This window comes from Medicago sativa, chromosome 1 (genome assembly GCF_051527215.1).
Source record: "Medicago sativa cultivar Bolivia chromosome 1, Bolivia_mono, whole genome shotgun sequence".
NCBI lineage: Eukaryota > Viridiplantae > Streptophyta > Magnoliopsida > Fabales > Fabaceae > Medicago > Medicago sativa.
In genome coordinates, this window is record NC_140749.1 from 2,853,773 (window position 1) to 2,881,318 (window position 27,546).

Sequence of the window (27,546 nt, forward strand, 5' to 3'; positions counted from 1 at the left end):
GGGATTCATCTTATTTTTTCTTTCTTGGAGATTACTGCATTTTAAAGATCTAAAGCTTATTTAAAGAACACTTTTCCAAACGGTAATTTTTTTTTTATATAGATGAATTATACGATGGAACTTTTGACTGCGTTATATCTCTTGATTTGTTAGTAAATAGGTAGCAATTGTGTATTGTAAAAAAAAAAAACTACTACACCATGTATCTTTTTTCGGTGACCATCCATGACCGGCGAACAAAATATATGCAAAGCATAAATAAATAAGAAACACAAAAAATAAATAAAAGGAATTAATTATTTTTTCCATAACAAAACAAAATCAATGAATCATTGTTTTGAGTTTATTTTGTAGATCAGGAACACGCTATGCGACGATCTTCTTTCATTGAAAATACCTTTCGTCGTCGTCCTCTATGACACATGATTCAGACGACTCTTCTTCAGTTTCATCAGAAAATTGATTTATGCCAATTGTGTAACTGTGATTACCTGTGAAGTTGATTCCATAGAAAGAGAAAGATATTTAAAATACTACATACAACTGATAATCTCATTCTCATCGATTATTGAATTGAAACTAAAACAAACTGGATGGATAAAAAATTACCTTTGTTAAACTCCTTAACATGTTCCAATTCCTTCTTAAATATTTCTCTACGTTTCTTCATCTCGTCGCTGCTTGAATATGTCCGATTATGCTCCAACATCCAATCATGAAACAATTTATCAACGGATGCTTCTGAAAGTGTTGGATATGATTCAAATTCAGAGAGTGTTATTGTTGGAGATTCATCAACAGAAGAACAAGCATATGCCAAAAAGAAGATCATCATCATGAAAACTGTAATAAGCTTCATTTTTTTTAGTTGAAGAGGATGTCAAGAGAGATGACACACTATATACTAATGAGAATATGGGATTAGGGTTATCTCTATAATCTCTATCTCTATCTCTATCTCTATAATATAATAAACAAATGTCCTAGCATCAAATTAAAAGTACACATTTCATGTTTACAATGTCAAATTCATTTAATGTTTCTTTATCATCCAATCAAAATTGATTATGACTCATCTATTTTACAACAACCAATCAAATGATGGACCATGATTCATTTGTTTTTCATGATCCAATCAAAATAGATCATGACACTCATTTGTTTTATAATTTTTTGCCTATTTAAGATGTCTATTTCTCATTGTTGATTTGCACATCTTCCCCAATCTTTATTCTAATTATGTTATTCTAATATTTATGCTTATGTCAAATGAAAAATAGGTGGTTGAAAAAAGTATTCTTCATTTACAAATTTTAATCAACAAATTTAGTCAAATTAACTCAAAGTGTTTTTCAAGCAGTGTATGTCAATCAATATCTATATATTTGGTGCGTTTATCTTGATTTGTTAGCAAATAGGTAGCAATTGTATTATGTATTGGGGCAGTTGAGTTGCTGACTCTAGTGCTCAAGTTAGATTAAACTTCCCATTTTCTGGTTGGAATAATTCATCCTAGCTGCAATTTAAAATTTTCATAGGAATTAGGTAATTTTGCTAAAAGTTTGTCACACAAGAAAGCAACCACTGATATTCCAGAGCTATCTAATTTAATTTATGAAAAGAGTATTGTGGCATTTGAATTATAACTATCTAATTGTCTTATGAAATGAAGTCTCTATCAATTAGGAATTAGGATTATTGCCTGACAATTCAATCTGTCAGAGATGCAATAAAGCTTAACTTAATTCAATATGTTCTCTCTTACGCTGATGAAATTTTCTTTAAAATGCCTCATCAAACTAATGTTCAATTGTATGTTGAAAGAAATATTGTGTTATACTCGATGGAGAAAAGGAAAAAGATAAAACTACACGATGAAGACATATAGATTAGTTAAATGCTTTCAATCGATCGATTACTATGTAATCAAAGGCAATTTTTTCTTTTCTTCAAATTTGATGTAAATTCAATTTAAAACTTAGTTTTAGTCAAATTACTTGTTAATTAAGTCCATATTCATTTTAATTTTTTTAATTAAAAATTTAAAACAAAGAATCCATCTTATACATTTGTCAACTTGGTTGGGTAATGTTATCCATCTTCTTTAGTTGGTAGATAAGAATTTACCATCTAAGAGATATGTATTTTAAGGTTAATAGTATATAAATGGGTAATGTTAATGCATTGATAATTCTTCAAATTTGATGAAAAAGAATATATACAACTATTCAAATGAAAACGACCCCATATACTCTCATTAGTATATATATAGGTGCAGCATCTCTCATTTCTCTTCACATCCTCTACGCTACCTATCAACTTGATTTAAAAAAAAATGAAGCTTATTATGATGATCATCTTCTTGGTCTTGGCATATGTTTGTTCTTCCGAGTCTCCAACAACAACAACACCCTCTTATGAATCACAATCATCTCCATCAGAAGCATTCATTGATTTATTGTTTCAAGAATGGATGTTGAAGTATAATAAGACGTACTCAAGATATCACGTTGAATAATGTCTCGAATAAGATTACTTAATGCAGTATAAAAAACAAGATATCATTTCTCTTGAGAGAATGTGTGAGATGTTTTTAAAACAAAATATTGTCAATTGTTTTATATAAAAAATACAAGATGAAACTAAAAAGCATATATATATGTGTACACGCGCGCACGCGCATGTGTGTTGAAAATAATATTTAATATAGACATTATTTATCAATTGTAGAGATCTTAAAATAACAAAATAATATTGAAATTATATAAATATAAATTAATTTTTTACTTTTACAAACTTTGATTACACACTACTAGTCTTAATATATTTAGAACAACATACATCGAATTAGATTGATAGGAATCTGAACGCAAAAAGAATTTAAGGTTCAAATCACCAATAAAATAGTTAGCATTGAAATCGAACTTGTAATATAAACTATGACTCATCATTTACATACCACTTGAGCCCCCTTGGGCCGGCCCTAAACTAGATAAAAAAAATTACCTTCATTCTTCAACTTCTCAACATGTTCCAATTTCTTCTTGAATATTTCTCTATGTTTCTTCATCTCCTCGCTGCTTTAATATGTCCGATTATACTCCAACATCCAATCATGAAACAATTTATCAATGGATGCTTCTGAAAGTATTAAAGATAATTATGATTCAGAGAGTGTTGTTGGATCAACAATAGAACAAGCATATGCCAAAAAGAAGATCATCATGAAAACAATTGTAATAATAAGCTACATTTTTATTTTTTAGTTGAAGAAGATGTCATAAAACCTTCACTAACTTAAGTTAATACACACATGATCATGTGTTCTTTTTAAAAATTTATGAGTGTCTTTATTTCATTTTTATTTTTTAGTTGCACAAAATAAAAAGAACACATGTCATCAAATAAAAAGAACACATGTCATGTTTACATTGTCAAATTCATTTAATGTTTTTTATCATCTAATCAAAATTGAGTACGATTCATCTATTTTACAACAACCAATCAAAAAATGGATCATGACTCAATTGTTTTTCATGATCAAATCAAAATAGATCACCACTCATTTGTTAATCCAAATGGTAAGTTTTTTTTATATATATGAATTGTATGATGGAACTTTTGACTGCGTTATATCTCTTGATTTGTTATGGTTTATGGAGATGAAGCAAAACATCATATAAACACATAACTAATGCTAATTTTGCAATTTAGCATATAGTGAGCGGTAAACATTAGATTAAAATTTTAAAAAAAATTACAAAGAGTGTTACCGCAGTTCCCTTGGTTCTTGACCGATGTCACAGTGTCTGCGTTCCTTTGGTCAACTGAATCAGGAAGAAAAACTTCACCATTCATAATGAAAGATTCCCTCTTGGTCTTGAAGGACGAAAGTAGGTAGCAATTGTATAGATAATGAAAGATTCCCTCTTGGTCTTGAAGGACGAAAGTAGGTAGCAATTGTATAGTCTTGACATTTCAACCTTAATTGTAAAAAAAACTACTACACCATCCATCTTTTTGCTACAAATCTCTCCGGTGACCATCCATGACCGGTAAAACAAAATATATGCAAAGCATAAATAAATAAATAAATAAGAAACACAAAAATAAATAAAAGGAATTAATTATTTTTTCCATAACAAAGCAAAACCAATCAATTATTGGTTTGAGTTTATTTTGTAGATCAGGAACACGATATGTGACGATCTTTTTTCATTGAAAATCAGATAAATCGTCGTCTTCGTCTATGACACATGATTCAGACGACTCTTCTTAAGTTAAATCAGAAAATTGATTTATGGCAATTATGTGACTGTGATTACTTGTAAAATTCATTCCAGTGAAAGATATTTAAAATACTACATACAACTCATCAGCTACAAATTAAGTAATTCTATATGATGTGTGGCAGACACTAATTAAATATGAGTATTTTGTTAACTAGAAATCAAACTTTGATTTGTCACATTGTGAGAGTATATACTCTTTCGCTATAATCAACTCCATTAGTGTGTGACCTTTTTAATATATATATATATATATATATATATATATATATATATATATATATCTGTGTGTGTGCGCGCGCGCGGGCACGTGCGTGCGTGTTGAAGATAATATTTAATATAGACATTATTTACCAATTGTTAGATATATTAAATTAACAAAATAATATTAAAATGATACAAATATAAATTAATTTTTTACTTTTACAAGCGTTCATTACACATTACTTGTCTTAATATATTTAGAACAACCGACATCAAATTAGATTGATAGGAATCTGAAGGCAAAAAGAATTTAAGGTTTAAATAACCAATAAAATAGCTAGCATTGAAATCGAACTTGCAACATGAACTATGACCCCTGATGTAAGATCAAAAGTAAATATTTTTGTATTGTCTCAACAAGGACTAGTGCGATATTTAAGTCGATCAACAATTAATATTGTTCCAAGTGATGAAATTTTAAGGTGTTTGATTTCATAAGCTTGAAAACGATGAAAATGTAAATGGTACGAGTAAACAGAGAAATAAGTATGTTGGGATTAAACTTCATCAACCTATTTCATATGTATTCATTAATGTTACATATTCTAATTACTACTCGATATTATCACATATTGCTCGGCAAACATCATTTATGTCTAAATAATATTGTGGGTTTAATCGTATTGGTTAATTGATGATTTCTTAGCCTATTAACCAATATGATAGCATTAAGATATTAAACCCAAAAGCTATTTCTAGAGTTTAGTGTTTGACATATATTATCCTATAAGCTAGATTCAATGGTATTTCTCAATAACAATTAAAATCCATATGATTGAAGCATTAAAAGCAAGGATAATCATCAATATCATGAATAACTAGAATCATGTAATAACATGATCAAAGGAAATACATACTAATAAAGTTGATTACATTTAATCCCAACAAAATCAAATTTAGCTACTCATTGTCATGGAAGCTTTGCAAAGATGAGAAGAAAAGAGATGAATTGACATCAAGCCAAAAACTTGATAGATATTTGGCAAGTGTACCAAATTCAATCGAAGTAATAAAAATTCGTATCCACGAGGATTGTATTTAACTTCTACTTAGCAATTTCATTATTAAAAAGGATGTATTAAATTCAATGGTGCCCTAGGCAGTCAAGTTGATATTTGTAACATAAACTGATTAAAAACAATAAAAGATTGGTTTTAGATAATTTGAGAGCCGCATGGTTAAGACCTTCGAATCCTTCGAAGTTCTCCTATGATAATTTGTACTCCTAATTCAAGCAATGATTATCTAGTTTCACGACAGATTAACAAAGTAACTCTACCCAATCTCTTCCTATAATTCTCCCCGCAAGTAACAACCCCTTAATCTCTTAAGTGAATTCGAAACCGTTGGAGGTTTTAACAAAACGTTAATCCCTATGTCATAACCTAATAATGATCTATCTCTAGCTTGATTACTTAGGTTAAACTTATTACCTAGATCAGAGTCAAAAGCCAGGGTTAGTTGTCATTCAATCTCTAAGATCAATTTGCATATTCATAAAGCTAGGGTTAGTAGTTGAAGATAAACATACAAAAAGCATTAAACATAAAGTAATATGAATAAAAACTAGAATTTCATTGATATTCAAAGGAGTTTAACAAATTAGGGTTCATGAATTTTAAGACCTAAGGCATATTTTGGAGCAGAAGCTTTGCAGATCTGGTGGACAACCATCACAACTCACAGTCAATCATCCAATACATGTATGAATCCTTGTTTTTTTGATTTCTCAATGAATCTTGCGAATCCACCTTCAATCCTTGTTAGATCCTTGTTCTCTAGGTATCTCTGTGTTTCCTTTTTTTTTTCTCTCTTCAAAATGACATAATAATCTCTTCAAAATGAGCGTTGGTTTGGCCTTCCATGCTTTTTGATGCATAAGCTAATTGTACACCCATCATCTTCAACGTACATGACAAAATTTTTTAATCTTGGATCGTTACTTTGCTGATTTATCATGGATACTTGCATGAATTGGTCCAAGATATCTTCCATCTTTGATATTCGTTCGTCTCAGAACTTAGAAGGATGTTGTTCATACTGTTGATATGATTCATACTCGAATGGAGTATAAAAGTTGGTATAACAATGATCATTATAAACATAAAAATCAAGTGAATGAAATTTTGTAATTCAAAACTTAATTTCCAAGAAATTGTTGTTCATAAGAATTCATCTAATTATAATACATATTTAAATATTCATGACCAAATTTAATCAATAAATTTAGTCAAATTGACTCCACGTGTAAGGAACAAAAGTGTGCTTGAATTTCAATTGAATTTTGTTATTTAAGTATGCTGGCTTCCTCGAATCCTAGCAGGTAGCAGCAACTTGATTACTACTGTTTTTGCTTAGTTGCCAGCAATTGTAACCATTCCTGTGGAGATATATACCAAATGGATATGAAAAAGAGAGTTTATATTATTATATATATGGTTTAATTGTCACTGTTCTAACTTTGACTGCAAGCAGCCTCTAAGGCACTGTTTGGTAAGGCCACGTAACTACCTTATAGCTTATAGCTTATAGCTTATAAGCTCGTTTGACAAAATAAGTTCTGTTTGGTAACATTTTTTACAACGAGCTTATAGCTTATTTCACGAATTTCCATGAGCTTATAAGCTATTTTTCAGAAGCTACTTCAAGTAGCGTTTGAGCTTATAGCTTATAGCGTCTCACTTTTAATTCCAGTTTTACCCTTATGCTTTTATTTAAAGTCCACTTTTATCCTTTTAACTCAAACTAAAATAGTTATGAAATAATTATCAGTTGCGCTTCCGTCTTTTTTTTCTTTTGAGAAAATGCCTTCCATAGTTTTTTTTATAGAGTACGTTTCGATTTTTTTTTTCCTATAAGAATGTTACTTTCATTTTTTTTAAAGCTGAATATTACTTTCGTTGTTAAATCTTATTACGTAACTTCCTTCAAAAAAAGTCTTATTACGTAACTATAACAATTCAGTATAATAAAATTACTCAAGATAATATTATGTAACTATGCATTGTTGGTAAATATTTAATAATACATATACATATACATATAATAATAATAATAATAATAATAATAATAATAATAATAATAATAATAATAATAATAATAATAAGAATAAGAATAATAATAATAATAATAATGAATTATAGTATGAATAAAAATGTCCTTTTATGTCATTTTACATCTAACAGCTAGTTGAACCGCTATTTTTACCAAACACTTCAATTAGCTTATCAGCTATCAGTCATCAGTCATCAGCTATAAGCTATCAGCTAAAAGCTATCAGCTAGCTTATCAGCTAAAAGCTATCAGCTAGCTTATCAGCTAGCTTATCAGCTATCCGCTATTTTTACCAAACAGAGCCTAATTGTCTAATGACTCTTCAAATTACATGAATTGTAAACTTTGTAATCATCATTGAAGACTCTAATTATTTGAGAATACAAGTGCATTTGTTTCAATTAATTGAAAGAGAATTACAAGGCAGAAAAAATGAATGACCTTACAACAGAATTGGGAACAAGTAAAAGTAAAAACAGAAAAATGATTACTAATTAATTAATAGATAACAAAACATCAACTAACTAACTAATGTATGAACTAATAGTCCCCCTCAAGTTAGAAAGTACAACAAAATACTAATGGTTTAATTAATATTTTGTTGTACTTTTTACAAGTACATCAAATGCGAATCCAACATTTTTTTTTCCTCAAAAAATTGCAAACACAATATATTCATTCATTTATATTTTGGACGGATTACATTTATCATAGATTTTTCTGTGCAAATTTGCACTGTATACACGACATTTCTTTTTTTAGTTTTTGCCAATGTAGAGATTTACAATTTTAGTCCTTGTACATTTTTGTTTATTTTATCCCTGCAAAATTTAATTGATCGACTGTTACAAAAATACTAATGTGACAAACAGAGACCCATGCATGTGACATATACATCCAAGGAACAATGAATTGTTTGAATATCAACTAATCTTAGATATATTTACTTATAAACCCAACTTTCTAAGCTATTTTTTTTTTTTTTTTTTTTATAAAATGCCCAACGTAGATGGAAAAAAGGTAAAGTGTTGGGGAAATTGTCGGAAAGTTATGCTCCTTCGAAGGTGATAATGTTTTCGTGACAATTATTTCTTCGACATCTTTGTTTACATGATGTGATTTTTCATTGGCGGTAGAGATTGTGATGCCGAAGGATCTCCTTGTGCTAGACTTTGTTTTTATAATATTCAAAAGAAGATGGATATTGGGCTGTTGTCTATATGACATTTAGTTATGTGGTGAATTTGAAAAGCAAGAAACGAGTTTATTTTCTCTACAAAAATTCAGGTGGTAGATTTAATCAAAAACCAAACTTGGAATAGTCTCCTTTATCTATACTATCAATGATTTATTGTACTGTCACATAAATCGTAGGTGTTTGTAGAGGAGTGCTTTCTCTTTTTTTTTTTAGTTTGGTGGGTCGAATATCCCTTTTATTTAATCTCAATTTGCACATAAATATTTAAAAGTAAACGTGGATGGAATTTATATAAGTTATCGAGCATAAAAACAAGCATATATTCTTTTTACAATTATCCTCCAAAAGCATCAAAGAGAAGAAAGTGCTCCTATACCAAAAAAGTGGTCTATATTGCTTTCTTTCCTATACAAAAGTAACTTATACATTTCAAATCAAACTATAAGACAATGCCTTGGTTTTTTTTTTTTTTTTTGGTGGCCGGGGTTTTGAACCCTGGACCTTGCATATTTTATACACTGTCCTTACCAATTGAGCTAAGCTCACAAGGACCAAGGTCTTGGTTTAAATAAGTAAAGTTGATTTTCTTTTTTAAAAAAATATGACTTGGTATTTTATCAACAACAAAAAAAAATTGGTAATGGTTGTCAAAATTGACCCATAATATTTTTATTTAAAGCATGTTATAGGCCATCCATAACATCCAAGCTCAATTTTGTAGCAAAGAACCACTTAGCTGGTGAACTCCCAACACTGTTGCTAAAATGCCAAACCATTGTTTCCTTTTTGTTTGTCCCAGCCAGATTTTCACTTTTGCTAATTCCTGGAATCCATTTCCTTGTAGTTACCTCTTCCAACAGCTTTCTATCTTCTTCAGACAACTTACTCAATGATATGAATTGCAACATCTTTGACTGAAAATGAAGTCCCTTATTTGGAGACGAAGTTCGTGTACTAGACATTGGTCTTGTGGCATTGTGTCTGTATCTTACAAAGGTAACCAATTGGTGAAGCCGAACCAATAGTTCGAGGATATGAAAATCTATCTTTTGTTTTTCGGCATAATGAAGTGTGTGAAGACGAATATGGTTGCTTTCTTTGCCTGATGTCATTTCTCCAAACTCATTACTGCAAAACCCACATAAAAAATTAATAATCACAAACTAAATGCCAAGTCTAGTTTCCCTATAAAACAAGTACAACTAGTGTATGTTTGGATTAAACAAAATCACGGTGTTACTGTAATTTTGCCAAATGCACCATCAATTTAAAGATGCACTAAACTAACCAACCTACCTTGCATTTGCCCATTCGCCAACCCATCCAAAACCTTGGTGTGCTCTGCAACATACATGGATAAGAAATATTGAATAAGTAATTTATAAGGTATCAATTTTGAAGAAAAAGTGGGGAATAATGTGCTGCTTTTTCCATTTATTTTGTTTTAAATTATAATAAAAAGGGTAAATTGCATTAGCAGAAATGATCCATATCCCTTTGACTTTTCGGACGAACACTCATTACGGTTACTTGCTGTGAAAGTTACACTTACTACATGTCTTCTTTTTTTTCCTTTTCTGAAAGAACTTACTACATGTCTATTTAGATAACAAATGCATCATACATCTCATATATTTTAACAAATAGAAAGAGATGTGTGTGATAGAAAGGAGGTCAGTGTCTTACAAAATAAAAAGAGTGTATGTGTCATTTCGTCGGTGATCAAAGTGTGAGTTAGAAGTCTTATATTGGATCAAAATGTTAATATGTTGAGTAACATATAACTTAGAGGATATATATTTTGCACATAGACACTGACCTCGTTTAGAGAAAAGTCAAATTCCTAATTTTCATGGGCCAAGAAAAATAACATTATCTTACTTGGTCGTATTTGTGGCAAATGGAGTAAGCCACTGAAGAATCTTATCCATTTCAGCTTTGACTTGAGCAATGGAGAGCTACATAAAATTTCCAATTAGCATATTCCAAGTAGTACTAAAATATCAAATTGGTCGCTAAATTTAGCATCTTTAACACTTAGCGATAAAATTAGAGATGGATTTTGCTTTTTTCTATCTATAAAGTTTGGTTGATGTTTCAATGTTTTTTAGGTAACACGGTGAGAAGTGATATTTACCTCTTTCATGACATCGTCGTTTTGCAGCCGGGAAGGAAGGGCATTCTTAATATTATTGGGCAAACCTTTATACAATGTGTCCCTCATATTTGGAGGAAGAATGGTTGGGCGTGATGCCTGATATAAAGTTACAAACCAACATTATATTTATACATAAACCAAAATAAAGAGATAAACTACTGCCTGCAGGGTCACTACTTTGCACTAGGATTTTTAAAATTTTGGGATTGCGATCTAGACCGCAACATAGATATTTTTATGCTCATATAATCACATTTTAGGTCACATCAGTCGTATTTTATCGCAATTTTCTGCAACATTAAATATCACACATGCACGTGACTACAATGCGATTGTTAATTAAAACTTTACTTCCTAGTCTCCACTAAATAGATTAGCATATTACAAATTGCAGACTTACAATCACATTTATCTGATTGATAATGTTAGCATAGTGCAGTGCAAGACCAGCTTCGCCTAGTCTTTCAGGTCCATTACGATTTTTGACTGCGATCGTACCTGCTAAAAGTCCACAATCACATCATTTTTTTTTGTAGATTAATATTCAGAATCACCTATTTTCTAGAATTCATGTATGAATCTGATATGTTTCCATACCATTTTTTCCAAGGAACTCAAAAATTGCTTGATGTGTATGTGTGGCAACTTCAACAAGCTTTTCAACGATCTGTAGCAGGTACATATGCAGAATAAGTCCACTATTGTAAAATATGCCAAAATACTGAAATTCTATAGAAAACTTATTCAACAATGATATATTCAAATGAGGAACTTTTCCTTCATGCAAACTTTTAAATTTGTTATTAGAATCCTATTGATATACCTCCTCCAAATGTTTTGACCAAAGGGACTTCCTTTGTAAGCTCTTCACAAGCTTCCTTTGATGCTTAAGCTCACTATGAAAAGCTGCGAGACCTTCCCCTACAATAATAAGAAAACTGAAAATTTCAGCAAATTCTGATAAACTACATTAATCATTGATACTGAGAGTTGCAACTTTTTTTAGGTGAAACTATTTTATAGAAGTTTCTAACCGTTGAGAGGAAGATTTAAGGACTCCAACTCCTTAACCTTTTGGTTATAATCTTGTTGGAAACGGTCCAATGCATTCAACTCATGGTATAATTCCTACATCGAGGAAATAACAATACTTATTTAAAGAAGGAACTAAAAAAATTGACAGGAAAAAACAGAACTTTAACCCCATCAGAAGTAGGAAACATTAGTAATCTAAACAACAATGATAATAGCTTAAAAACGCTTGCCAAATATGAATAAATTTTTTCTGGTATGCGACAAAAATGAATATTTTTGAACTGTAAGGTACTGTATAAGAAAGAAAAATACCAAGCAGTCTACACGAAATGCAAGATAAGTAGATAACCGAAATATTGACATAATGTTTTCTCTCTTTCCTTTGAATCAATTCACCAAAGAGATAAACCACAGAAGCAAAATTTTATTTAAAATTACAATTTGCTTACAGCAGTATTCTGAGCTAGAGAGGACAAGTCCTGCACTGTCTTTTCTGCTTCTACCCTAGGTTGTTTGTTGCTCAAGGCATCGAAATCTAATCTGAAATTGTTTATGTGATATGAAAATATAATCCAAAATGTTAATGATAATTTTTTTATTTCTTTCAGAATGATATACTATATAGTCTTGTCCTATGCTAGCATGTAAAATCAACCAAACTCACCGTGAGAAATATCGATCAAGGTTATGCCACTGAGGATCTTTACAAATATTTCCAAATCTAGCTACTTCTCGGGAGAAAACATTAAATTCTTCCCTGCAAATTAACCAAAAATTCAAAGATAATGAACATAAGGGAAAACAAAATATAAATCCATGATAGGATTTTGAAGCCTCATTAAAAAACTTATGATGTTATGAACAAGTGAAAACCTTTTATCAGCCTCAACAAAACTTATCAACTCCTTTGTATCGGTAGAAACCAGATTTTTCAGTCCTTCTGATTGTAAAATCTCATTTTTAAGTAACTGAATGTTTTCTTCAGACAATGAATGAAACAAAATTGAACCTCTAGTAATTGTATTGGCTACTTCAAATGCCAACATAGATATTTTATTCTTGCTAGGAACCATGCCAGTGATAAAACCATCACTGATGCTTAATTTGGGGATGCTACTTCCTAGTGTGTCGAGAACTTCCACTGCTTTCTCACTAGCTCTTCCCAGAAAAGACGCTCTTTGGGAGGCCTATAAAAGAAAGACACCATAAATCAAAATGTGAAACTTGGGAAAAATTCCGATTACAGAATGTGAGAGGTCATTTCAGGAACTCGAATAAAAGATTAAAGAAGCAACTAGTTGACTTTAACTATACAGTTTGCAGTGAATATAAACTGCAGATGCAGGGTAATCATTAGTCCGCTGCAACTTCTTTTTTTCATGAGGTATTGTCCGCTTTGGGTAAAGCGTCTAGCGTAAATTCTCATGGCTTTGTCCTTTGTTAAAAGGCGTCTCATAGGTGGTTATAAACCATCCTTAGCCTAAATTATGAAGCTATGTGTCACTTTTTGGTGTAATGGAAGAGTTGTCACTAGTCGAGGCTAAGGAACTAAAGGGTTTGTTAGCTCTCGTATGTGGCTTAGACCCTCCTTCTCAGACAGTGCCGATATTCAGACCTCAAGTCGGCTGCACTGCATTTTTGAAGTACTGTCCATTTTGAATCTTGTGTGAGCCCTCATAGATTTGTCCTTAGTTGAAAGACACTTCACTGGGTTGAGGGGAGTACGTGTTTGTTAATCGTCCTTAGTTTCGATTCTCAAATATTGTAAGACTTTTCGGTGTATCAGAATAGAGTTATTGAGACAAAATCATTAACTTTTAAAGCAACACTTTATGTATTAGAAGATTGTTTCTGATTACCTCAGAATTTCATTCTTAATGCAACATTATTATACCACTTACAAAGGAAAAAATAAGCATACACCATCTAAATACTTTCTACACAGACATCCAAGTTCAAATCATATTTAACTATCATGTTGTCAAGTATGATATTACTAGAACTTCTTTAAACCTATATAGCACTTATACTTCATATTAAAGGCGTCTTCGGTGTCGAAGTCCAATCATATTCAATCACTTTTATTGTATAACTTGTTCATTAGACCACAAACATGACATATAGTTAATAAATCCTTATTGTGCATTTCATTTTAGGAGAATAATTTGCACATACTCCCTCCGTCCTCGAATATAAGTAAAAAAAAGTTAAACAAAGTATATGTATATGGTTCAACATCTTAACGAGAGGGAGTTACCTGTTTTTTCCCTGTTACATTGAGATTGGTGGTATCGTCGACTAGTTTGAACTCCCTCGAAAATAATCCAAAATTTCGCTTCTTCTGGTTTTTACGACGATCAGTACTAACCTTTGAGTTTGAATAACAATTTCCATTTCTGTTTACAAAGCTCTTTAACTTGTTAAGTTTCCCCACAGACACTTCCATCTCATCATTATTTGTATTTTTCTCTGCCTTACCAGCTGAACAAACCGATCCCATTTTTGTAAAAATATTCAAAACCTGCACAAATTGGTATAATATATATTATATAGTGACTTTATAACAATTTTAAGTCTAAGATGAAAAATAAAGACCAACTGAATTTGGTTGAAATGAAAGAAATAACACGTTGATGACATGCATATCTTATGATATGAATTGAGAACAAAAAAGTTGAAGGAGTTAGGAGCATGTATGCATGTGTGTACCTGCTTAGTGTTTAGAAGAGAGTAGTATCAAAGTCCAAAACGGAAATTTAGTTAAGAATTATTGAACACGAGGATTATATTTCAAATAGGAGTCACATTAATTGGACGAGATAAATAAAAAAGAAATGATGGGAGTGGCTGGGAAATTACGAATGAGTTTGACTAAATGGGAATGGCAAGCATAAGAAGGATATTCCATCGGTTGAATATTCGAAATATATTAACTTATTATTGAAAAAAAAAACAAAAAAAAAACATGAATTCGTTTAAGTGGAAAGGGACTTGACCGATTAAACAAGTGGTCAAATCTTTGACTCTTGCGCATGGAGAAAATATCAATAAAGGGGAGAGTACCTCACATGTTTTTCATTGATTACGAGAGAGAATCACCTAATATGTCTCACACCGTCGTTGACGAATATAAATAAAGACAACTCAAATTTGAAACGAATTGGAGGATCATGAACTCGCGAGCGATTCAAGGGTCATAATATTGATGAAAGATTTTTAAATCTAGCATAAAAATAAAATTTAATCATTCACAAGTTTCTGGCAGATCAATTTAATCTTCTAATAAAAATAAAACTCAAAGTATAGTAAAACATTTTTGTATCGGAAACAAATTAACAACCGAGAGACCAACTTGTCCCTGTAAGGACCAAATTTGAAATCAAAATATAATTATAAAAAAAGTAAGCATGAAATTAAAAAAGAGACGCGCAAATGGAATTGAAATGAAGGGTATAGATAGAAGTTTCGTGGCAAGAAGCACGACGACGTTGTGTTAATTGACTAGACTACCAAAACGACAATGTAAATTAAAGGAAACGACGACTGTTTAATAAATAAATAATACATACATATGCCACTGACTTGGACTAAGTAAATGAAACAAAAAGAAACGTGAAAATGGTGTGACGAAATTCTGGTGCCGCCTTCTTCCTACTATGGTATGGTATGGACCCATTCCTTTGTTTGTTTGTTTTAGGCTATGCTTTTCTTCTCATACTTACCCGGTTACTCTTACCATCATCATTTCATGTTTGCTACACATGTTACACATATTTATTCAATGTATAATTTAAGTGAGGTAATCAAATTATGATATCGAACCCCACGAGCTTAATTAACAGGAACATTGCATAGTATATGCACGGATTGAGTTCGAACCTCGGAGAGTCCACCTAAGTTACTAAGCTAGTTATCACAAGTGAATTTCTAGTCACTTAACATAAAAAATTAATGGAGTTGTGATATCAATTTTTTAAGTTTTAGCACATCCTCATATACTTCTATTAATTAAAAATATTGATTCATGGTAGATTGTAGATGACTTCCGAAATTGATTAGATACATTGGAGGAGGGGTTCTACTCTTAAAAGAGGGTGTATATGCAAAGACTCTAACACTTAAGTTAGTGAGGATTTTATAAGAGTCTTGATATTTTAACTAGAATTGAGAGCGTACCTTTCACTAAGGATTAGAGACCTTTTAAAAATTGAGATTTACTTTTTCCACCTTGCTGCCTTCTCGCGCGCCCTGCAAAAATTCCAAAAATGACCCTGGTCCGGATTACGTTTTCCGAACCAGATTGTTAGTGTTTCCGAAAAATAAAATCCGGACGCATACGCTTGAAGTAGCAATGAACGTCACAAGAAAGGGGGGTTTGAATTGTGACCCTTTTAAAAATTATTCCTGAAAGTTAAGTTTAGATTTATATACTCAAGAATGTTCTTGGTGGGGAGAGGATCCTCTCCAGTCACTGGAGGGTCCAGTGGAATCCCAGCCATTGATTTGGCTGATCTAGGTTCATTGAAAAACATAAAAGACCAATTGAATGGTCATGATTGAAACTGGACAGCCTGCAGTGGTATTCTCACATGAGAGGATCTCTACCCTTCTTGGTGTACGTTAGTTCAACAAGTTTAGAGTATATAACAATTTAATCAAAACAGAATGTTCTAAAGAATGATTATAAGCAGAATGAGAAAAATGATGTTAAGTTAAAATATAAGTTTATTTTAACAAAGACCAGAATGTTCTGGAGAATGATGACAGAATGATAAAACAATATTATATACTGATTTTAAACCTTAGTCAAATATTTAAGTAATTGTTTTATCTTGGACCAGAATGTTCTCGAGATTAATGTAAGTGTGATAAAGTGTGTGTGTTGTGTAACTTTAAATAAAGAGAGAGAGAAAGAAGAATAACACAGGAGAGTTATACTGGTTCACCAAACCCGGCTACTTCCAGTCCCCACACCTCGTGTGAGATTATCCACTATAGTTTTCTTGCTAACAGAAACTTCTGACTAGCACTATAAGATCTTGATCACACCAGATCAGTCCGTTACACCTGTATTATCAACCTCAGCAGGCTTCTACAATTCTTTGCGCACTAGCAAAAGAAAGGTTGGAATTTTCTACCTCAAACTATTAAGCCCAATAGACTTGAGAAGAATACAACACACTTTGTATAATGAGATTTGTGTGGATCAAATAAATACTCAACTCGTAGTTTGAGTTTTACAATAGCAAATTCAAAAGAGAAGATCCAAGTGATATAGTGAGAGAGCTTGGAATTTGCTTTGTTTGCGAAGAGCTTTGTTTGTAGTGATGATTTTCACTTAGAGAGATATTAGCTTTCAAAACTCTTGCTTATAACCTTCAAAGGCCCTTGTATTTATAGGTGAGGAGTGTCTTGGTGATCAAGGGAGAAAATAGAGCTGTTGGACACGTTTTTGATAGCTGTCCAAAGACTCAATTGATTTCTCTTTTCTTCTTTAAAATAGCCAGAACGTTCTCAGAATGTTCTGTATGAACTGCCTGGCTTTTACATCACTGTTGCTTGCTTGCGCATGAGATAACCAGCTGTTATGAGCTGTATAACTTGTTGCCCAATGCAGATGATGTCATTGTCCTTTGCTTTAGTGATGTCATGCTTTAAGCCATGTGCATTTATTCTTTAATGGGCTTCTTGGATCCAAATGGGTCGAACCCTTTTCCTAAGGCCCAAGAGACATTTATTAAATGCTATTTTGCCATGCTTTCTTGCTGTGCAGACTTGTTCACATTTGATGTACTGTTTCATTTTCATCGTATTTGCCAGAACGTTCTCAGATTGTTCTCATGAAACAAATTCTCACAAAATGAATTAGTAGATAACAAGATTAAATAAATATAATATGTTTGTAATCTTTAAAACATCAAATAAGGATTTTGTCTCAACAACGCTATGAATATTTGTGTCTTTCTTTGATGTCAAGGGTCTTTGTTGACAGCTATACAACGCCCGCATAAGCTGCAATGCAATTGCAGGGGTCGTATGAGCGGTCAACAATGACCATGACACCACAAACAATCCTAAAAGCTACCTAAAAAACTTAATTTTTTTGAAGAAAATGTAAGAAAGGAGGTGAAGAAGAATGAAGGAAAATGTTGAAGATCCAAGCCTTTTTATAGCCTAAAACAAGTCCTAGGTCATTTGGAAGTCAAAGAAAACGTGTTTTTCATTCTAAACCGTCCAAAAAACGTGTTAAAACTCCACTAACCGATCAAACCTTTGGTGAAACGTCACCGGCCAAATTGTTACTGAGTGTTTCCGGATTTTATAATTCGGAATGCATGAAGTATTTCCGGATTATAAAGTTTAAACTGCACCAGACACTTTATTTGGATCGTTTTCGTTGCGAATGCCTTGGAAAAAATGATGAATCTTTTGGGAAGGTGGTTCGAAGAGGAGCTTTTGAACTCGATCCTGCCGGCCTGCCAACTGACATGTTACGATCGGCAGGCTGACATTATCGAGTTCATAAGAACCTGTTCTTTTGGAGTTAGATCTGCAACATAATGAAGAAGGGCATGATGTTTCAAGAGGGTTTCTTTGAGTTAGATCATGCTGCCTTGCTGATAAGTGCTCAAAAGTATTATAATTCATGTGTTAAAATAGGCGTTTTAGTGACTTGTTCTGCAAGATATCTAAGGAAAAGCAATCATTTGTTGTAATTTCACCATTTATGCTTTATATGCCTAATTCCATCCCTCTCATGCAGGAAATGACAAGCAAGGAACAAGAAAGAAGCTCAAGAACCAAACTCGGCACGTTTAAGCGTACTCAGCACGCTTAAGCGTCCAAAATGCCGAGAGCAACTTAATGCACGCTATTGGTACGCTTCCAGCACGCTTTCAAGATTCAAGCAGCGCGCTTAAGCGACCTCAGCTCGCTTAAGCGTGAAAGTTCCAGTAGCCAACCTTCCTGTACGCTGGCAGCACGCTTGTGGTACGCTTGTCAAAGAGTTAGCTAGCATGCTTAAGCGACCTCAGCTCGCTTAAGCGTGCAAAATGTCGAGAGCTCAGCTTTGCTCGCTAACAGCACGCTCCCAGCACGCTTGAGCGAATTGCTTCAGGTTGCAAGTGATAAGGCACACGTGGCTGCTTCCCATTGGCGAACGGAAGATTTCCAAGAGGCACGCTTAAGCGACCACTGCACGCTTAAGCGTGCAGGCACAAATTCAGCCCATATAAATAGCTGTCTCTTCTCTTTCCAGCCATTCAACTACTGCTTTATTCATTTTCTGGTTTTTAGAGAGAGGTTAGGGCATTTTCTAGAGAGAGAAACACAAAGCAATGTAGTTAGGAGTAGATTCAAGCCAAGATTTGTTGAGACATCATGGATCTTGTCATTGAATCTTCATTTATTCTTCATCCTTTGCAAGGCTATCATAGACATATGTAGCCACATCTACTCTTGAGGTTTTGAGGTATTCAAACAAGCTATTATGTAATCTTTTGATCATTTAATATATGGTTGTAGCTATTTATTCAATATTGTTGTTATTCTTGCATTTAATGTTTTATTGAGATTTGAAATAATATGGACACATACTTTTGAATCTAGAAATAGAATAACAATCTATCTTAAGTTATCACTCTAGACATAGATGTTAATATTTGATAATCACTTGTAATCTAGAACTTAATGCTTTTGGGTAATTTAATCGGTTTGGAAATCGTCGATTAAACTATCCAATCAACTTTGTGATCGTTTAAATGTTTGGGAAATCGATGTTTAAATGTTCCCTTAGAAATAACGATATCATTTGGACACGAATGATATTGTCGAGTGATTGTGATAACATCGTTTAAAAAACTAGAATCCGTTAATCGATCGAGGGATTGCAGTTGTTACGCTTGGTTGTTGTCTCTGACCCCAAGCAAAATAGCCCTATCTCTTCTCGTTTTAGTTTTATGTCGAATAGGAAAATAGTTTTACACAAACAAACATTTTATACCCAGACACTTAATATGATAAATATTGTGAAAATGCTTAAGATATACGCAACTCCCTGTGGATACGATCCTATATATACTCACGTGTAAATAGTTTTATGAGATGTAAAAATCTTACATCACTTGCCAAATGACATATTCATCTGGCAGACAACAAGATCTAACTCATAGCAACCTCTTGATATTATTGACTTAAGCATGAATCAAGGAGGCATGAAGGAGTATCTATATATTTTTGACAGCATGCTGAAGATCTTCATCATGCCGTCAAATAGAGAGCTAACTCATCCATTTGCGACAGCATGAGAAAGATCCTCAGCTTAATGACAAAAATTTGCATGGTTTTCTTTGGTGCGTTTGTGTGTTTTGATGGTATTGAAGGTGAAAACCGGAGATGATGTATTTATAGAGGTCCTTGGATGTTGTGGACCACATAAACTCTTAGTGCAATGTGGTCCATATAAAAGAATCCTATGCTGAGGCATTCCGGATTTCGTTTTCCGGAATACACTTACGCCCTATGTTATTCTGGATTTCTGATAAGTGCTAAAAAGTGTTAATTTCATGTTATATTTTAAGCACTTTTTGTTACTTGTTCTGCAAGTTATTGTAGGAAAAGCCGAAAAATAAGCGTTAAATGTCTTATTACGCTTTATATATCTTACTCTATCCTTTTGTGCAGGAATTAGCCTCAAGACACTGAGCAAAGACCAAAAATCATGAAAAAGTGCAAATTAGCAAAAGCTGGTTTTGAAGGATTCGCTATTAGCGTGTTCCACGCTATTAGCGAAATTGGTCCAGAGAGGTACGCCATTAGCGTACCTGGAGCGAAGCAGAATCTGGGTTTGAAGATATACGCTATTAGCGTAAATAACGCTATTAGCGTAAAGGTTCCAGAGGACTACGCTATTAGCGTACCAAGGGTGAAGAAACAGGGCAAGGACCAGCGTGGCACACTGCAATTGGCCAGAACTTAGGCCGACCTACCACGCTAATAGCGTATATTTCGCTATTAGCGTAGGTGTAAAAACTCAGCCCTTTAAAATAGAAGTTTACCTCTCTTTTAGAATTCACTATTCCATTAGATATTTTATAGATTCTAAGAGAGAAAATAGGGTAGAGCATATAGAGTGAGAGTGATTTTGGAAGTTGGATTCTTCTTCCTTTGTTGAGACATCACAAGGTGTAATGAATCCTTCATTTTCAATCCATCCTTGCAAGGCTTCCATGATGATGTGTAGCTAAATATCCTTTGTTGGGATGAGAGGTACTTGATCCTTGCTAACATGTAATCCTTTGATTTAAGCTTACATATGGTTCTAGCAATTTATATTCAATATTGTTGTTATTCTTGTTGTTAATGCTTTCAATAAGATTCAAGATGATTTGGACACGAACTCTTGAATCTAGAGCTAGAGTAGCAATATATCTTAGGTTATGTCATTCTTGACAAGTTTGTTTATCTTTGATAATCACCATAATCAAGAGTTTAATGCTTTCAGACACTTAGTCAGGCTGGACACGGTCGATTAAGTTATCCGATCGTCTTTGTGATCGTTTAAGGGATTTGGACACAAATGTTTAAACGATACCTTAGAGTCAATTATATCGCTTTGGACACGAAGGATAGTCTAGAATTGATTGTGATAATATTGGTTATAAAGCTAGAATTCGTATGGATCGTTAGGTTATGTGTGACGCTTGGTTAAGGAACTCTACTCCTAACAAGTTTCAATCCTTATTAATCTCAACCTTTTATTTTTTGCAATTTAATTTAGCTAGTTAGAATTCAAACAAACAATCACTCTTAATACTTGGAATGATATTTGATGTTGAAATATCAATGATGTCGCACTAATCCCTGTGGAGACGATACAAATACTTATCTTGTTTGATGCAAAAAAATAACTTCATCAATTTCGTAATCCGAAAAGCATAACTTTTGTTATTTTATCGATTAAATGAACATCTTTGCAGTAAATTAAAATATAATGAAAGTTTAAATAATATATATATTATTCAAAACATAATGCAACAACTTAATTCAACAACACATAACTAACACGCAATTAAAACAACATAAAACAGCGATTAATTAAAACATAACACATTATCACGGATCCTTCAGCCCTGAGAGGGTGACATCGTCGCGAATCCTAAACAGATGGAGTGGTGTTCCACCGTTGTAGTAGACTGTCGCTAGCTTGGTGTTCGGATCAAAGCCAGGGAATTCCATGCTGCAGAGGTATCTCGGCGTTGTAGTTTACTTGTAATGAAAACAGGGACCCCTATTTATAGAGGTATATGAGCTTTGTGGACCACGAAAATTGTCGGTGCAATGTGGGACACACAAAAGAATCCAATGCTGAAGCAATCCGGATTTTAAAATCTGAACCAAGCATCACCATACACAGTCCCAAGTTCTCCTTTGGTTCACGCCATGATCGTATCTTTCCGGAATATATAATCCGGAATATATGGGTATTCCGGATTATATATTCCGGATTGCACCAAAAGCTTTTGGTCGGTGGTCTGCACCACAAAGAAAACGTTTTTCAAACGTTTTGGGCGGTGGCAAGTTGAAAAACGTGTTTTTACATGTTTTTTGACAGTAATTATGGCCTCCCACACGTTTTTTAACCATCCCTCCCCTATAAATATGCTTCATTTTCTCAATGCAAGTCACACCTTCTTCTTTCTCCTCTTCTCCTCTTCTACAACGATGTGTTTCCATCGTTGTCCTTTCATAGAAAGAGGCCTCTTTGGAAATCCATCAGGGGTCATATGATCGGTCAATAGGGAAGGGGTCAGTCTGGGTGTGAGGTTGGTTTGCCTAGGTGTCATGTTGACCATCATGGTCTCTTGTTCCCTAGAGGCCCATGTGCCCCCTTTGTCTCCCCACCAACAACATTTCTTCTTCCCCGCCATCTTCTTTCCTCCCACCCTCTTTCCTCTCCACCAGTGGCTGGAGCTGGAGCCACTGGTATAGCTTATGTAATAAGATAAGATTAGAAATAGTTTTAGGATGTAATAAGCTTAAAAAGCTTGAAAATTATTCTAATGTATTATTCATATATTAATAAAATGAGTTGTTTTTATGTTTGTATCTTTTTATTTCTGTTTTTTATTTTATTTGCATTTTATTTTACGAATTGTAGAGCTTAAAACTGCAAAAGTTCTGGTAAAACACTATTCCGGATTGTATAATCCGGAAACATCTGCAAAATTCTAACAATTTATTTCGGAAAACGGAATCCGGACCAGGGGAAAAATTGGAAAAAAAAATAGGGCGTGCGAGGAAAGACATAGGGTGGGAAAAGTAATAGTCTTAAAAATTTATAGTTGATGTATTAATGGGCGTCGGGACGAAAATAGTTTCATTGCTAGTAATTTTGTGTTATGAGTCCTGCTCTTTACCCAAATGATTTCGCTCATTCCCAAAGTAAAATACCAAACTGCCCCTGCGCATGTTAAGTTACGCTAGTACAAATATTTACGCATGTTAACATGCGTTACGTAGGTTAACATGCGTAAGTGTTATTTGTTGAAAAGCATTGCGCATGTTAACATGCGTTGGTGTTATTTGTAAAAAAGAATAACGCATGTTAACATGCGTTAGTGTAATGGATTGCGTGAGTTAACTCACGTTGCCATTTGCACTGGCGTGAGTTAACTCACGTTCATAGCAGAAACTGCATGCATGCATGCAGTAACAGAACAGACTTTTGATAAGTCTAGAAAGACCTGTAATCACGCCACATTCATAACTTAACCAAATTATGCCAGTTTAAGAAGTTTATCGGATAATACGACATAATTGATCAAAATTAATTAAAAACATCGTTTTTCTCACAATCACATAATCACACATAAACGATCCAAACGGTCCAAATTTCACAAATACGCCGGTAATGACCCGTAATAATTTAAACACACTTAATGACACATAAACGATCCAAAATAATTCTTTTCATATATTTATATAATATTAGTTACATTACCTGTTCTCCGCCACATGTTCCACCATGCTACTCAATGTCTACTCAATAAAAAATACAAAGAAAACATAAATAAATGACTTGTGCGGCAAGCAAAGCAAGCAAAAAAAAGTGGCGCAAAATTTCAAATTCTGGGCACAGACTGGGCAACACACACTAGCGTGAGTTAACTTGCGCTAGTGTTATCTTCCTACGCAAGTTAACTTACGTACACCTCACAACTAGCGTGAGTTAACTCACGCTCAGACCTAGTACCTACTGACAAAAAATGACGTGACAGGCAGAAAAACCAGGAAAATAGGATGAGTTTTGGTGATACATTACCTGTTCTTTGATGCTTGATGAGCGTAGAAACTTGCTTCCTGACGATTTGCAATGATTTGGAGTTGAGATTATGACCCAAAAATTCGCACTTTTTGGGTTTTTGGAGGTGGAGGGAAAGAAAAAATGGTGTTTTGGGCTTGCATGCTGGGTTTTGAACTAAAAACGGCACTTAGCGTGACTTAACTCACGCTACGTGACTTAAGTCACGCTACGCAAGTTAACTTGCGTAACGCATGTTAACATGCGTAGGGGTAGTTTGGTATTTTACTTTGGGAATGAGCGAAATCATTTGGGTAAAGAGCAGGACTCTTGTGTTATTCATGATTCAATGGAGATAGTCATGATTACATCACAAGGATTGTCCCAATGTTTCATTGTAGTTCGTTTGAATGAATTGTGACTCAATTGCGGAATTGGTCTCAACACACTGTCTGCAACAAATAAATTAATAGTATATTAATTAATTGAAAAGGCTAAATATTGACCAGTAAAATTACTTCATTTAGAGAGCTAGACTCACAATGTCATGCACCAATGTTCAATTATCAAAAAATGAAACATATGCTAATGTATTTCTATAGGTGTATAAAATTGAAAAGACTAAGGGTATGTTTGGTTTACCGAAGAAAGTTTAAGGAAAGAAAGTGAAAGGATAGATAGTAGAAGGAAAGAATGGTTGAAGAAAGTGAGATGATTATTTTAGTTGTTTGGTATAAAAGAAAGTGACTAGATTGTGAGAGGAAAGAAAGATATGTATATTTGCAAAATGACAATTATAACCTTAATATATATATATATATATATATATTATACCAAAAAAAATGGTACCAGAAAAAAAAATAATGCCAAAAGTAAGAACATAGGAGTAGTAAGAAAAAAGTTATTAAAACCTGACAGACAAAAACGCCACTCACTTAAAAAAGCGTCGGAAATTAAAAAAAAACAATGAAAATTATAAAAGTAATAAAGTAGGGATATATGTGACTTTTCATGTTAAAAATGAGTTTCTTCTCACTTTCTGTCCTAAGCAGCGCGGAAACATTTTATATGTGGGTCCCATCAAAGATGCTTCTTTCCTCTTCCTTTCTATAGTGTTCCAAACTATAGAAAACTCTTCTTTCCACTTTCTTTCTCTCCACTCACAATCTTTCCTCACTCTATCAGTTGAAACAAACAGACCCTAAATGTACAACAAGATTTAAGAAAATTTGGACGGTAATGGTACACACGCACGCACACAATCCCGCGCGCCCTCACACACATAACTTAATGAGAGTCGGCATTTGATAACACTTAATGGGAAAAAGACAACAATTTACAATGTAGTTGACAGCAGATAAGAAAATCATTAAAGAACCAACCCCGCTAAAAATAACAACTTATAAACAAAATAAAACAGTGTAAAATTATTATTATACTCCTGTTTTTGAATAAAAGTCAAATATTATTAATGGTAAATTCTTATCTAAAAAGGAGAAGTTGTCACATCTCCACTATTGCCTTGCATTTTTTAATGGAGTTGTGTTATTTGAACATTTATATATGTGACAACTTTTATGACAACCAAAATTTTACAAAGGAAATGAGATATTGGCACAAAAACCAAAGCAATGGAGAGAGGAAGTAAAAAGATAATGTGAGTATGAGAGAGAAAGTTGTCACAAAAGTTGTCAAAAATGGTTGTTCAAATATCATTTCTCTTTTTAATGCTAAGAGGTGTGTATTTTAAGGTAACATAGTATATAAACTAGGTAATGCTAATGCATTACCAAAATAATTAGATAACGAAAATTTTATATTTTTGAGGGTATTATTACGAAAATAAAAAGATATTTTATTGTGTGAGTGTGTTCAAATAATTTATATCTAGGTTATGCTACTTGAATAGTTCCGACCATGCTTCAACATCCAATTTATAAACACTTTATCAATAGAATAGGCTTCGGAGAGTGAACATGTCATAAAGATGATCTTCATTTTCGATAGATAGATCGGAACAACACGAACAAGCACACTCTTCTACTATTCTATATATGAAAAATGATGCTTTGTGAATTTCCAATTTTATCCTTTGGAGGGGCAATTTTGTAATCCAGTAAATCCTTAAACTTGGAGAGTGTCACCTCATCCATATTTGCCCTATTCCTTTTTTCTTTTTGTTTTGACAATAACCTTTTTTAATTTTTTTTATTCCTATCATTTTTCTAGAATATTGATGCTACTTATTTTAAAAACATCTTTTTTATCATCAATGTCAATTCTTTTTTTAAAAAAATGAAGATATTATCCATTTATCTAATTATATAAACAATTAAGTTACTTGATTCTTCTAAAAAAAATTAAGTTACTTGATTCGTAAGTAAGAATAAAATAGAGAAAAAAGTTTAAGATAAATTTAGAAGAAAAAAATATTATACAAAAATTTAATATCTTTTTATATAAAAAGATAAATATTTGAAGGTAAGAGCTTAGTGCATTTCTATAGTTCATTTTTTTTTATGTAAAATTAAATATAGACTGAATTGCTTCTAAACTGATTCTTAAACCATTTTAAAAAAACTGCTTGGTTTTATGGTACTGATTTAACCACTTCAAAACTGATTCTTTGGTTTTTGAACTAAATTTAATCAATTAAAATTAAGTTACTTTGTTTATGAATAAGAACATCATCTACTTGAAGAATTCACCACCTAAGGGTCATACTAACATCTTCTCTATTTTTATTTCTTATTTTCACTTCTGATTACAAAAATGTCACATTAATTTCACATGCCTGTAATAAACATTTTGAAATTTCGGCATTTTGGTTTCTACTTGAAGAATTCACAACCTAAGGGTTTTAGAAAATCTTCTCTATTTTTATTTCTTGTTTTCACTTCTGATTACAAAAATGCCACATTGATTTCACATGCCAGTAATAACAACATTTTAAAACTAAGACATTTTGGTTTCCTCTTCCTGTTTCAATGTTTTAGCAAATGAATGTGATAAACACATGTTCGGTAAAGAACACCGAACCAAATCGGAATTGTTGATATGTGGTCTGTTGTCAACAAGTTCAAGTCAGAGCATGTTGAAATGGTGATTATGGATGATCATGTTAAATGTGAACATTACTTTCAATCAAAATTCGAATGTGGATTCGTTATATTTTGAGAGACTAACTTTTTCCGTAAGTTGTGAGAGACCGTGAATATTAATATTTTTTAATAGACATAAAGATATA

At 32.7% G+C, this 27,546-nt stretch overlaps 2 protein-coding genes across 3 annotated transcripts; both read right to left on the reverse strand.

The window, feature by feature from the left end:
- Window positions 1-358: 358 nt before the first annotated feature.
- On the reverse strand, window positions 359-929 carry LOC146951731 (caricain-like). The gene is made up of 2 exons (XM_085753521.1): window positions 610-929; window positions 359-491 (listed from the first exon to the last, which is right to left on the reverse strand). Exons 1-2 carry the CDS (start codon window positions 857-859, stop codon window positions 385-387), a joined length of 357 nt encoding a protein of 118 aa, XP_085609647.1. The 5' UTR covers window positions 860-929; the 3' UTR covers window positions 359-384.
- Window positions 930-9,068: 8,139 nt separating this feature from the next.
- On the reverse strand, window positions 9,069-14,760 carry LOC146951732 (protein PSK SIMULATOR 2-like). Of its 2 annotated transcripts, none has more exons than XM_085754624.1 (13): window positions 14,708-14,760; window positions 14,256-14,519; window positions 12,872-13,185; window positions 12,663-12,755; window positions 12,448-12,538; window positions 11,998-12,091; window positions 11,787-11,884; window positions 11,561-11,630; window positions 11,364-11,461; window positions 10,943-11,059; window positions 10,687-10,763; window positions 10,102-10,146; window positions 9,069-9,933 (listed from the first exon to the last, which is right to left on the reverse strand). In XM_085754624.1, exons 2-13 carry the CDS (start codon window positions 14,496-14,498, stop codon window positions 9,489-9,491), a joined length of 1,785 nt encoding a protein of 594 aa, XP_085610750.1. In that variant the 5' UTR covers window positions 14,499-14,519; window positions 14,708-14,760; the 3' UTR covers window positions 9,069-9,488. The 2 variants fall into 2 exon arrangements, with proteins under 2 accessions (XP_085610750.1, XP_085610741.1); XM_085754615.1 differs by having other exon boundaries at window positions 11,364-11,464.
- Window positions 14,761-27,546: the final 12,786 nt, after the last annotated feature.